The 13,757-nt window shown below is 59.3% G+C and overlaps 1 protein-coding gene across 1 annotated transcript; it reads left to right on the top strand.

Moving 5' to 3' along the window:
- Nucleotides 1-420: 420 nt before the first annotated feature.
- Caskin2 (CASK interacting protein 2) lies at nt 421-13,718 on the top strand. Its single transcript, XM_071603630.1, has 20 exons — nt 421-540; nt 1,635-2,144; nt 6,085-6,136; nt 6,659-6,756; nt 7,197-7,342; nt 7,437-7,532; nt 7,623-7,753; nt 7,921-8,029; nt 8,358-8,466; nt 8,630-8,724; nt 9,182-9,443; nt 9,564-9,685; nt 9,772-9,832; nt 9,944-10,032; nt 10,183-10,293; nt 10,368-10,469; nt 10,584-10,722; nt 10,865-12,340; nt 12,437-12,659; nt 13,058-13,718. The coding sequence occupies exons 2-20, from the start codon at nt 2,051-2,053 to the stop codon at nt 13,146-13,148; spliced, it is 3,606 nt and encodes a 1,201-aa protein (XP_071459731.1). The 5' UTR covers nt 421-540; nt 1,635-2,050; the 3' UTR covers nt 13,149-13,718.
- The last annotated feature ends 39 nt before the right edge of the window (nt 13,719-13,757 follow it).

Here is a 13,757-nt window from a genome sequence, read left to right as displayed (position 1 = left end):
GAGGGAGTCCCGGGAGGGGTGGGACATAGAGGAAGGGGGCTCTCCAAGTAGGGTCTCGGGTCTTGCCAAACCCCTTCACGTCACGTCTCTCACCGAGTCATATCCAGGGTATCTCATCCTTCGATCTAGACTCTAGATCCGAGATCGTTCGGAGTCCACAACCCGGACCTAGCGGCGCTAGCTATCGCCCGCGACCCCCAGCCTCCTCCACCCCACCCCGACTTCGTTTCACCTGCGCGCATGCGCTGATCCGGCCAGTGCTCGGGGTCTGGAGTGGCGCGAGTAGGGGTGGGGCTTGGCACGCATGGGGGCGGGGCCGAGGGCTCTGACTGACAGCTCGACTGCGCGGCCGGGACGGTCCCTCTCCCGATCCGGCGGGAGGGAGGGGGGAGGGGCGGGATTTCCTGCGGGAGGTGCAGAGCCGGCCTTGGAAAAGGAGGAGGAGAAAGGGTTGCGGCGCAGGGGGGCAGTAGGAGCCAGCGTCCGGAGTGGCAGAGACCGAGCAGAGCCAACTGGACCCCGGCGGGGCGCCCGGGAGAGGTGAGACTGCGGGGTCTGAGCTGGGGGCCAGCACCCTTGAGAGCCGGCGTAAACTAACTTTTCTTGCGGGATCCGCGGGCGCCTCCATCTCTCCGTTCCTTCCGTCCTCCTCGCGCCCCCTTTTTCGTCCTCTGGCATCTACCCCTCCAGCGCTCGGCCCTCCCGGTCCCTCCCGCCGCTTTGTTCCCCGGGTCGGCCTGGGCTGGGCTCGGCTGGGGGTTGCGCGGCGCTGGAAGGGCATTCCGAGGGGCGGGGGAGCCAGCCCGACCCCAGGCACTGCCAGGGGCGCCCTCCCCCAGTATCGGCCGCCGGCCCTGTGTGGGGGGAGTGCCCTTTAAGTTGGGCTTGAGACATTTGGGGAGTGAGTGGTACCCCTCCAGGGCCCCAGGCCTGCTCGGGTCTCATGCCACAAGACTCTGGCAAAAATTCGCCGCCACCGAGGAACTGACGTAAGCCTTTTTGCAGTGAAGTCGAGGGTCTGGGCTTCAGGTTCAGGCTTGGGGGGCCGTCGGCCATCGGTGCCCCAGCTCTGTCTCTCTTCTTTGCTCACCCCACATAGAGTGAGGAAGGGTCAGCAACAGGTGCTGTGAGTTTCCCTGTGTAGCAGGTAGATGCCCCCAGAAATGGGATCCATAAGCTCCCCATTCCACCCCCTCAATTCATAAAGAGCCCTAGGGCTAAAGCATCCAGCTATTAAAGTGAAGCCTAGGTAGGGAGGAGTCTGGGGCAGGAGCCTTGGACAGGGAGTGACCCCTGCCCGTCTGCCTGTGCCACCCTCCTAGGCCCCACCTCCTGGCCCCAGTTGTCTGTGGGTGTCACAGCCTGGGGCTGTGGAGAACGGGCTTCTAGCTTGGCCTGCTCCAGTGTGTCGTGCTGCCAGGGCCCCTCCTGCCCAAGGCTGAGGTACTACTTGGTGCCCTGGGGCCCCCATGACTCAGCCTCCCCCTCACAGGATACCACCTCCCCTCTGTACATACTCCTCTCAGGCATGGCAGTTCCCTCTCCCCTTTGAGGGATTCCTTGACTCCCAGGGTGGTTTGGGGACTCCTTAGAGGTCATCTTGCTCATCCTGGTGCCCTGCTTCTCACTTGCAGGCTCTGGCCCAACCTTCAGCAGAGGTACTGCACTGTTTTCAGACCCCCACGACCTGGCCACCACTGCTGCCTGAGGGAATGCTGGCTGCTCCTGAGCCAAGCTGGGAAGCTCTACGTGCCTGGTCCCAGCCCATCCCCGGGCTGTCAGAAGCTGCAGGCTGATATCTGTGCACATTTCAACACAGCCTCCACCCGCTCCAAGACTGGCTTTCCTGCTTATGGTGGCAGCTCACAGAGCACATTAAGGGAGCATCCATCAGCGCCTGACAAGGAGCCCTCTTCCTGGGACACCAAACGTGCCCCAGGACTGGAAGCCCTTCCAGGGGCTGAGGCATGGCATACTGACACTTGGCTTGGACACATTTCCCTGTCTTTGCCCTGGACTCCTGAGCCTAGAGCCCAGCCTGAGGATCAGAATGGGTCGTGAACAGGACCTGATCCTTGCTGTCAAGAACGGAGATGTGACTGGTGTACAGAAACTGGTGGCCAAGGTTAAGGCCTCAAAGACAAGTGAGTACTTGGTGGGGTGACCAACGAGCTGGGGCCCTCCCTTGAGTGCTGAAGCTACAGAGGGAGGATAGGGAGCGGGGTGGTCACTGGGTTCTGTGAACTTAAGGAAAGACAATGGTCCTTTTCTGGACAAGAAGTGCCTCTGTCTGGGAATGCTAAAGGAATTGGATCCCCTTTGCTGTGTGTTCCTAAGTGAGTCACTTAACTTCTCTGGGCCAGTTTCCTTGCTTGCCAGGAGAAAAGATGGAAGTACATTCATTCAAATTTTTATTGAGTGCCTATTGTGTGTCAGGCTCTGTTACAAGCCCTGGGCCAGATTAGTGAACACAACAGACCAAATTTCCAGTCCTCATGGTGTTGTCTGCTAGCTGGTGGCTTTTGGATGTCTTTGGCACCATGGGGTTTCTGGGTATGTGTCCAGAAAGATTGAATTGGTAGAGCTCCATGCCCACTGTCAATCCTACGTACACTCAACTGGAACCTCTCTGTGCTTTATGTCTAAATTTCTGGGGGATTTTCCTTACTTTCAACACAATCTGACCACTTACTAAAGAACCTCTTTTCCACTAACTTATCTGTGTCCCCTGAAAGTATGCAGCTAATTTTCTAGAGGTTTCCATGGTCTGGAGGCTCTAGTTCTGACAGGGCTGTGGGGGGCTGAGGCCTGGGTGGCCACACCTGAACCCCATCTCTTGGGTCCCTCTGTGGTGACACCCCCAGGGAAATAGACCTCTGGCCTTTAGGGTGCGCTCTCTGGGCTGTCCCAGGAGGCCACTGGACTTATGTCCTGGAGGTCCTAGATGAGCAGGGACAGCTGATGGTTCCTGCCACCAGACTGGGTCTGGATATGGAGTTCCTGGAGGGGGGGGTCTCCCCTGAAGTGCTGGAGCTTTAGACCAAGACACACCTGGGTCCTGTGCACAGGAAGGAATCCCTATGCCTGGAGATTTTATACCATCCTCACCCGCACCCCGAGTATGAGTGCCGGGGAGGGATTTTACTAGTGTTACCCACCTGCACAGGAGGGTGGAGGCCTGGGCAGGAAGCGATGGTGCCAGGGGTGATGGTTCCTGTCCCTGGAGAGGTGGGTGCAGGGTGAATGTAATAGAGGAAGGGGCTGTGGAGGTCCCTGCGCAGCCCAAGAGTGGGAGCCACTCCCCCTCTTCCCTTACCTCTGTGTTTGGGCGACCTGCCCAGTGGGGCTTTGGTCATACTCCTGCTGTCCTCACATCCCCAGGACCTCAAAGTAAGGCCCATGGGAGGATGGTGGGCCAGGTCCAGGGACAGGTGGCAGGAACTTCAAAGCCAGGCTCCTAGGCTCCATGGCTCCATGTGCCCAGAGGAAAACGTGTGTAGGGGAAGAGGTCCCTTCACTCAGTCCAAAGAGGAAATACACAGGTACAGGTGTGGACATAGGTAACAAGGGCCTGGAATTCCTTGTGAAGTCCTGGCCACGTGCTTCCCTTCCCTGTCCTCTGAGAAGTTGGAGAAACTGGCAACAGAAGTGAGATCATAAGGTGACCTTGGCAGACCTTCCAGTTTATGAAAAATTGTAGTCCTCTCACTTCCCTGTGAGCTGGTGTTTTTATATCTGTTGTACAGGTAAGGAAAGTGACACTCAAAGGTTAGTGACTTGCTCAAGGTCACATAGCCATTGTGGGGCGGATCTGAGATGGATCTGAGATAAACCTGTGCCAAACCTGTGCTGAGTTCCGTGCCCCACCACCCCATGCTCCCTCACTGATTGCTGATTTCTGTGCTCATCAGCATTTCACGGGGATTGTTCTAAAAGTACAGATTCCCTGGACACCCCACCCCCATTGAACTCACCAGAAAGGCCAGGACTCTGCAAACCAGAAAGTTCTCCAGGTGATTCTAATGCCTTTCTGAGAAGGGGAGAGGGGAAACTCCTGTTCCATGCCACAGAGAGGCTAACTAAACTGCCACTCTAGGAAGGGAAGTGTCAGGGCTCCCTTTTTCCCTCCTGTGGGGATGGCCAGAGCTTTCTGGCTATCAAAAGAGAACAAAGAGACATCCTCCTTCCGCCTCCTGTATCTGCTGTCTGGCCTACATTCTTTCCCCCACCTGATGCTCTTCAAGTTGCAGGTGGCTGGCAGGAGAAGGTGCGTTTGTCCTGGCCTTGCCCCTGTTCCTGCCCCCGTCCCTCCCTGCCTCATTTTTCTGACATCTCCTTCTGTGGCCAGAGGAAATGGAGTGGGCTGGTGTGACTGACTGAGCTCACATCCCCTCCACCCCGAGCCAGGCTCGGAAGAAGGCTGTGTGGCAGCGGAAGTGCCTGAGCCACTGCCAGGAACCAGGACCCTCCACCCTCCGGCTGAGCCCCTAGCCCAGTCACTTTGAGCCTCTCCCCTACCACCTTTCCGGCCATTGTTCTGAAAAGAACGGAGCCACCCAGCCTGGCCCTGCCCCTGTTCCTGTGTCCCTCCTGTCACATTGTCCTGTCCCTCCCTGGAGGGGCCACATCCAGCCACCCAGCTGCCCATCCCAGATTGGCCAGGCTGGCAGGCTGGTGGAAGGGTGGGTGGGCCAAAGGACAGTGTCTTCCCTGCTGCCCTCATTGTCTTCACTGAGGCTCAGAGAGGCGCCATAGCTGGCCCAGGTCCCCCAGCCGGCCAGAGGCAGAGCGAGCATGGGAGTTCTGCGCTTGCTGCTTCTCAAGCTGTTGTACCTTCCCTTGCCCCAAATGGTTCTGTGTGACAAGGTCTTTGCAAAGGGACTAGAGAAAACCTGGAAGGCCCCCATCTCTGCACTGTTACTCCTTGGCTCTGTATTTACCTTTTTGGTGCAGTCCTTCAGCTCAGCCCTCCATGTGACTCTCCCCTCCCTCCCCATCTCTTGCTTCTCACTGCAGGATTGGTCCCTCCCTTTTGGAATGAGGCCCTGCCTTGCCCAGGCTGCTGGGGTATTCAGGGGCCCACCAGGGCCTGGGGGGCAGGCCTGGACCAGCAGGCTTGGCACTCTGCCCAGCCCGGGTGGGCAGGCCCCCTCCTTCGCAGTAGGGGTGGGTTCCAGCAGGAGGCTCAGGCCTCCTGTGACAGGCCTTCCCCTTTCCCTCCCCAACACTTCAAGGACTGCCCCCACTGTGTCCTGGCTACCTGAGAACCTCATCTGCATGCACCCTGTCCTGGGGAGGCAGGGTCTCAGCCCCTCCACCTGGGGCTGGACAGCTCAGTCAAGAGCCTGAGGGGGGCGAGTCAAAGGATGCCACTCAAGCTGGCACAGAACCCTCTGAGATCCAGGGGACAGATGGGAGATGGTGCCGCTCTTGCTGGAGGATAGCATGGTACCAGTAATGGCCAATGTGTAGAGTGCAGAGTGAGCAGGTTCTGTGATGGCCCATTTTACGTAAGAGGACACTGAGCCCGGGAGGTTAAATGACTGCCCATACTCACAGCTAGCACGAGGCAGAGCCAGGGCTAGTACAGAGCATAGCCACCTTCCCTACTAAGCTCCACCTTGGGATACTGTAGGGGTGGGCAGTATATCCCTTGGGCCCTGCCCTGGTCCTTCTCTATTCTCTTCCTCACCCATCCCTTTTGGCCCAGCGGGACAATGTGACTTGCTTCCTAGCCCTTCAGACAGGAATGCTAACCATGCGCTCCGTGGGCCTGTCTGTTGAGGGCACATCGTGCCAGTGTCCCCTCCCGCCCCCTTTGGGTCTATAAACCAGCTGGGCTGGGCCCCGGGAGTCAGGCCACCATTGCAGTGGCTCCCTGCACTTGATACCTCCAAGCTGCTAGCTTGTGGGCCAGAGTGAGGAGCCACAGGCCAGGACCAGTGAAGGGCCATGGGGCAGGTGTTTTCCTGCACACCAAGAGGTCAGCTGGGCTCTGGGAGTTGGGGTTGCGGCAGCACTGGGTGAGGGATGGGTGAGGTCAGATGGTTGCATGTTCCCTGATGCCCCTGCCCTGACCCCCAGAGCTCCTCGGCTCCACGAAGAGGCTCAATGTCAACTACCAGGATGCTGATGGGTGAGTAAGAGATGCTGAGTGACGGGAGGGCCGGAAGGGAAAGGTCCTGGACTCCAGAATCCTTTCCTCTCTTAAACTTGACCCTTGAAGCATATTTGCTGAGAGCTCTGGGTCCTGCCTGTGTAGAGCAGAGTGTGGGGGTCCTTCCCACCCACCCTTCAGTAGGTTAGCCCTGAGCAAGGGGAGGGGCCTGAGGCCTCTCTGAGGGGTTTCCTTGAGTTGGATTCCTCCTGGGCCCCTTTTCTCCCTGGAGGGTAGGAGCCCGGGGGCTCCTGCTCCCACGGCCCCCTCCCCTAGGCTGGCTGTGGGGGGATGCCAGACAAACAGGCCACTCAGCCCAGACACTGAGCCCTTTCATGCTACGGCTCGGCTGCTGTGCGCTCCCACGGCAGGGCTGGCAGGGGTGGGGGTGCAAGTAACCCATCCCTGCCAGGCCTCAGGATGAGTTCGGGTGTGGCAGGCCAGGATTTGGGGATGGAAGACTGCTTACTGACATCCCCTACTTTGTGTTCCCCATGCCAGATTCTCTGCTCTCCACCATGCCGCTTTGGGAGGTAGCCTAGAGCTCATAGCCTTGTTGCTGGAGGCTCAGGCCACTGTTGACATCAAGGACAGCAATGGTGAGACTGCAGTGTGTCCCTGCCTGGTGAAGGTAGAGGCTCAACCCAGACCTCTGACCAGAGCTTGCTCTTGTTAGGACATAGCAATGCTATTAGGTGTTCCCAAAGCTTCTCTGGGCTTGCAAATGGCTTTCCCTCTTTGTAGCCTTCTGGGAGTAGAGAGTGGCACTCATGTCTTGATATTCAGATGAAGAGGTTGAGGCTCAGAGAGGTTACTCACGTCACTGGCCTGTGGTTGCCAGATTACCTGTAGTGGCCATGGTGGACTCTGGCTTGGGACCCATGCAGCTGGATTTCTTCCTGACCAAATCTGGGTTAAGCCAGTGTCCGCACCTTTTGGGGCTGTCTCCTCTCCCAGCTGGGTGGCTCTGCAATCTGCTTAAGTCCCTCAAACCCCAACGCCATCCCGGGATCTCCCTCAGAGCCCTTCCTCCTGCCAGGTATGCGCCCACTGCACTATGCAGCCTGGCAGGGCCGGCTGGAGCCCGTCCGGCTACTGCTGCGCGCCTCTGCAGCTGTTAATGCCGCCTCGCTGGACGGGCAGATCCCTCTGCACCTGGCCGCACAATATGGACACTATGAGGTGGTATGTGAGCCTGCAGTAGGGATGCTGGGCGGGGAAGCTAGGAGGTCAGAGGCCAGCCAGGCCACGCCCCCTCACTTGGCTCTCCCCACCCCAGTCAGAAATGCTCCTCCAGCATCAGTCCAACCCATGCCTGGTCAACAAGGCCAAGAAGACGCCCCTGGACCTGGCCTGTGAGTTTGGGAGGCTCAAGGTAAGGCCTATAGTCCTGGGGGCTCTGAGTGCCTGTGTCTGTGGGTCTCAGGAGAGGTTCCAACTGGGTGCTGGGTGTTGCATGCTGCAGGTGACCCAGCTGCTACTGAACAGCCACTTATGTGTGGCGCTGCTGGAGGGTGAGGCCAAGGACCCATGTGACCCCAACTACACCACACCCCTGCACTTGGCTGCCAAGAATGGCCATAGAGAAGTCATCAGGTACCCACAGTGACCCCCCCACAACTTCTTCATCCCCTTCCTGTGGGACCATCGGTGCCCCCTCCACGCCTCCCTGCTGCCATCTTCACCCATGCTCCATCTCCTAGTTCCCGGCAGTTGGCTTTCTCCCCTGGCCCACTACCCCTGATTCCCTCTGCCCACCACAGGCAGCTCTTAAGAGCTGGGATTGAAATCAACCGCCAGACCAAGACAGGCACAGCACTCCACGAGGCTGCGCTGTATGGCAAGACTGAGGTGGTTCGGCTGCTCCTCGAGGTGGGTATGGCACCTGGTCACTCCACAGGTGTGTGTGGAGCCTCTGTCATGTGCTGAGACCAGGCGGGGAAGCCAGGGTGATTTGCTTTGTTTGGATGGCGGGAAAGAGGCCCGGCTTCCTGAGTGGTCCTAAGGCCTAAGAGCAGCTCCACCTGGTTGGAACCTAAGCATGCCTCTTGCTAGCTCGTCCCTGACCTGGTCTCTGAAATCCTCCTTCCTCACCTATAAGGTCTGAAAATGACATCAGCACCCACCTCCTGGGTGATAGTGAGGACTAGGGCAGAGATGACAGAGTGCTTAGCATGAGCTCCTGGCACTGTTTACCTAGGGAGGTGTGGATGTGAACATCCGGAACACGTATAACCAGACGGCACTGGACATTGTGAATCAGTTCACCACCTCTCAGGCCAGCCGGGAAATCAAGCAGCTACTTCGGGGTGAGTGTGTGGGAGAAGACCCAGCCAAGGGCTGGAGCCGTTTGGTAGGTACCAGGATGTGGAAGAGGAGTGGGTGTCTCCTGGGGAAGCTGTGAAGTGGGTGGGGTGGTAGGAAGATGGCCAAAGGACCTTTAGATGATGCCTGCCCTCCCCTTTCTCTTAGAGGCCTCAGGGATCCTGAAGGTCCGAGCACTCAAGGATTTCTGGAATCTCCACGATCCCACTGCTCTCAATGTCCGAGCGGGGGATGTCATCACGGTGAGGGGCCCGACAGGCATTCCTTTGAGCATATGAATGTTTGCAGTGACTTACCTGTGATATCAGGCTGTGTTAGGTCTCCATCTGCTCCCTTACTTCTTTCTTTCCAAATCTGGGGAGGGTAGACCACCCCATCATCATTTCTTTTTTAAAGATGACAAAATTGAGGCTTAAAGATTAAGTGACTTGCCCAAGGTCCCACAGCTGGCAAGTAGCAAGCTAGGATTGGAGCACAGGCTCTCTCTGGTCCTCTGTCTCTAAGCTCTGTGGCACAAGGGCATTGAGCTGCCTGCTGAACACAGGAGCCAAACTTGGGCTGGCTTGGATATCGAAGGCGAGTGCCCTGAGAGTAGGGGAAGAGCTGGACCCCCGGGCTGTTGGACGGTGGCAAGAATAGCTGCCTGCCACTTGCTTGATGTGGGGAGTCATCATCCCTTCCCCCTACAACCTGTCACAGGTGCTTGAACAGCATCCTGATGGCCGCTGGAAGGGCCACATCCATGAGAGCCAAAGGGGCACGGACCGTGTAGGCTACTTCCCCCCAGGCATCGTGGAAGTGGTCAGCAAGCGGGTGGGCATCCCTGTGCCCCGTCTCCCCTCCGCACCTACCCCACTGCGCCCAGGCTTCTCCCGGACAACGCAGCCTCCTGCTGACGACTCCCTACACCCTCTTACCTATGGCCAGCTTCCTCGGGTGGGCCTCAGCCCAGACAGCCCAGGTACATTCTCCCAGAGGGTGGCACCAGGCACTGGTGGGGGCGTCTGGCTTTAGCAAGTTGCCAGTCAGCTGTTAGCAGTACCAACTGAGGCTCTGACCTCTGTCCTTCTGCCCTTTACAGCAGGTGACAGGAATAGTGTGGGCAGTGAGGGCAGTGTGGGCAGTATCCGCAGTGCTGGTAGCGGGCAGAGTTCCGAGGGCACCAACGGCCATGGCACCGGCCTCCTTATTGAGAATGCCCAGGTAGGAGCGAGGTCACTGGGACCAGGGCAGGGTCTAGCCCCACTGCGATTCTCCACACGTTGAGTGGGTTCTTTCCCTGTCTCCAGCCACTGCCCTCTGCAGGGGAGGACCAGGTGCTGCCAGGACTGCACACCCCGTCCCTGGCAGGTAGGAAGGCTCGATGGGACCAGGGTTGGCTAGGAGAGATGCAGGTGGGGAGGCTAAGGGCTTGCCACCCCTTTCTTCCACCACCTGAAGCCATACTCTCCTTTCTCAAAGACAACCTGAGCCACCTCCCTCTGGTTAGCTACCGCTCTGGGGAGATCTTCACCCAAGATGTGAGGCCGGAACAGCTGCTAGAGGGGAAGGTAAGACCTCTGCTGGGGGTACGCTGTAGGCCTTGAGGGGGTGAGTAGAGGAGATGGAGGGCCTTCTATGGACTCAAGCTCAGCCCCTGGGGAAGGCTGAGCTGCTCAGCAGACTCAGCTCCTGCTGTGTCCCCTCCCCCACCTCCACAGGATGCACAGGCCATTCACAACTGGCTGAGTGAGTTCCAGCTGGAGGGCTACACTGCCCACTTTCTGCAGGCTGGCTATGATGTGCCAACCATTAGTCGCATGACACCTGAGGTGGGTGCTGCAGCCAGGTAAGGGAGGGCCCAGCAGGCAGAGGAGGAGCCTGATACCCGTGTCCTGTGTGGCAGGATCTGACTGCCATTGGGGTGACCAAGCCTGGGCACAGGAAGAAGATCGCCTCAGAGATCGCCCAGCTCAGCATTGCCGAGTGGCTGCCCAACTACATCCCAGTGAGCCGGGGGCTGGGCTGGGTGGTGGGGCTCTCACTTGGGGCTATGGTTTTGTGGTGCCCCTCCCTTTCTGGCTTGGGTGGAAAGCAAGTTCTGATGACAGTGCTCTTCCAGACGGACCTGCTGGAGTGGCTGTGTGCACTGGGGTTGCCGCAGTACCACAAGCAGCTGGTGAGCAGTGGCTATGACTCCATGGGGCTGGTGGCCGACCTCACCTGGGAGGAGCTGCAGGAGATTGGCGTCAACAAGCTGGGTGAGGACCGCTCTGAGGCCTTCTGCTTGGGCCCCCCCTATGCCTCCAGGGTCTCCAAGAGAACAGAGAATGGGGTCTGGGGAGGTGGGAGTGACCCATCCTAGACCCAGCTAACCTCATTCCTTCTGTCCACCCTTCCCAGGGCATCAGAAGAAGCTTATGCTGGGTGTGAAGCGGCTGGCAGAGCTTCGGCGGGGCCTGCTACAGGGGGAGGCCCTGGGTGAGGGTGGGCATCGGCTGGCCAGGGGTCCGGAGCTGATGGCCATTGAGGGGCTAGAGAATGGGGAGGGTCCAGCTGTGGCTGGCCCACGCCTTCTCACTTTTCAGGGCAGTGAGCTGAGCCCAGAGCTACAAGCAGCCATGGCAGGGGGTGGTCCTGAGCCACTCCCCCTGCCCCCTGCCCGCTCCTCCAGCCAGGAGAGCATTGGCGCACGCTCACGGGGCTCTGGTCATTCACAGGAGCAGCCTGCCCCCCAGCCCAGTGGTGGAGACCCTAGTGCCCTACAGGAAAGGAACCTTCCAGAGGGCACCGAGCGGCCCTCTAAGCTCTGCTCCCCACTTCCTGGCCAAGGACCTGCCCCTTATGTTTTCATGTACCCCCAGGGCTCACCCTCTAGCCCAGCCGCAGGGCCACCTCCTGGTGCACCCCGAGCCTTCTCCTACTTGGCCGGCCCCCCTGCCACTCCTCCAGACCCACCTCGGCCCAAGCGCAGGTCTCACAGCCTGAGCCGCCCTGGCCCTGCAGAGGGAGAAGCTGAGGGGGAGACCGAAGGCCCAGTGGGCAGCACCTTGGGCAGTTATGCCACCCTTACCCGGCGACCAGGACGCAGCACCCTCGCCCGGACCAGTCCTACCCCAACCCCATCTCGAGGGGCTCCTCGCAGCCAGTCCTTTGCCCTTCGTGCCCGTCGCAAAGGCCCTCCACCCCCACCCCCCAAGCGCCTCAGCTCAGTCTCTGGCCCCTCAGAGCCACCTCCACTAGAAGGGAGCTCAGGGTCCAAGGACAGTGCTGCGGGGCCCCGAAGGCGAACACTGAGCGAACCAGCTGGCCCCTCTGAGTCTCCTGGTCTGCCCGTCTCATCTGGCCCTGCGTCAGACACAGAGGAAGAAGAGCCTGGCCCTGAGGGGACACCCCCATCTCGGGGCAGCTCAGGGGAAGGGCTGCCGTTTGCAGAAGAGGGGAATCTTACTATCAAGCAGCGGCCGAAGCCAGCTGGCCCCCCATCCCGGGAGACGCCTGTGCCCCCTGGCCTCGATTTCAACCTCACAGAGTCAGACACTGTCAAACGGAGGCCCAAATGCAGGGAAAGAGAGCCACTGCAAACAGCACTGCTAGCCTTTGGGGTGGCAGGAGCCACCCCTAGCCCCTCTGCTCCCCTGCCCTCCAAGGCTCCCAGTGAGTCCCCCACCTCCACTTCCTCTAACCCGTCACGGCCTGACTCCAGCAGCCTTTCACATCAAGGAGCTCCAGCCACTCCTCCAAGCCCCATAACGCAGTCCCCCGTCCCCCCAGTGCCCTGCACTGGGCCAAGTCTGGAAAATTCAGCAGGTGGTAGGCAGAATGTGGAGATGGAGCCCCCCACTGCCCCTGCTGCCTTCCTCAAGGTGCCTGGAGCAGGTAGGAAGCTGAGGCCTGTAGGGGTGGTAGGGTATGCTGCGTACAGGGGATATTTCAACCCAGATGAGTCACCTGCCAACTTTTTTTTGTCTGTAGGAACAGCCCCCAAACCTGTGTCTGTGGCCTGCACCCAGCTGGCATTCTCTGGCCCAAAGCTGGCTCCCCGCCTGGGCCCTCGCCCAGTGCCCCCACCAAGGCCCGAGAGCACAGGGGCTGTGGGCTCAGACCGGGCCCAGCAGAGACTGGAGCAGACCAGCTCATCCCTGGCAGCTGCACTAAGGGCCGCAGAGAAGAGTATTGGTGCTGAGGAGCGAGAAGGGTAAGGAGGCTGGCTGTCAGATGGGGTGGGAGAAAAGGGTGGGCATAGAACATGGGTCCTGGGACTATCACAGGGGGATGTTGTAGGCAGAGCCTCAAGCTGGGGAGCCCTCCAATAGGATGGCAGGACCTCAGGTTTTAGAGTCACCCAGATCTGATCTGAAGGGATTCCTGGTGATTGCCTCCTTAGGGGGATGAGAGCTTGGGCAAGTCCTTTAACCCCCAGCCTCAGAAAAACCATCTGTAAGGAAAGAACTGCTGCCCAGGATGTTTTGAGCATTAAGAGGTGATGCGCACTAAGTGCCTGGCACCCAGCAGTGGCTCAGTGGCAGCTCCTACCCAGGGCCAGTGGGCTGCAGGCCTCTGGCCCCTCTGATCCAGCCCTTTCCCTTGCTGCAGTCCCCCGGTGACCTCCACCAAGCACATTCTGGATGACATCAGCACCATGTTTGATGCCCTGGCTGACCAGCTGGATGCCATGCTGGATTGAGCAAGACCTGCCTGTGGTCCTCCAGTGGTGCCCACTGTGACCTGTCACATTCACTACCTTTGGCCCAGCATGGAAAAGGGCTGGCCACCGTAGGCAGAGGCCTAGGGCTGGTCGAGCTGGAGTATCCTGCCCCAGCAGAGCCCCTCCCTGCTGCTCCCAACACAGCTGTTAGTGCTGTGGGGCGGCCCTGGGGAGGGGCCAGGGGGCCGCATCAGAACCTGACTAGCTGAGGGGTCTCTGCTGCGTCTTGTCAGAGCCCCCTCCCGTGTATAATCTGACTGGATGGGAACCCTGCTGAGAGCTTTCTCCTCAAGGAGGAGGTGGTGGCAGGGCTTCGGGGGTGCTGTCTCTGTACTCCCACCCCATGTTTCAAGTTCCTGTGCTGAGGGAATGCCTCTGTCCACCCGTGTGCTGCCCTGGGTGGGGCAGTGTGCCTGGCTGGGCCCCCTTCCTGCCTGTGTACATAGGACATGTAAATACCCAATGGGGCATGCCCTCATGGTTGGCCATGTTCTGACCAGCTCCTGTCCTTGCTCCTACCATCCCTCACTGGGAGACAGTATTAGCAGGGTTAGGAAGCAATGGGATTAACAGATCCCCAGTGTCCAG

This window comes from Marmota flaviventris, chromosome 17 (genome assembly GCF_047511675.1).
Source record: "Marmota flaviventris isolate mMarFla1 chromosome 17, mMarFla1.hap1, whole genome shotgun sequence".
Lineage (NCBI taxonomy): Eukaryota > Metazoa > Chordata > Mammalia > Rodentia > Sciuridae > Marmota > Marmota flaviventris.
The sequence above is the reverse complement of the archived record's forward strand: the minus strand, read 5'-3'. Positions and strand labels throughout refer to the sequence as shown.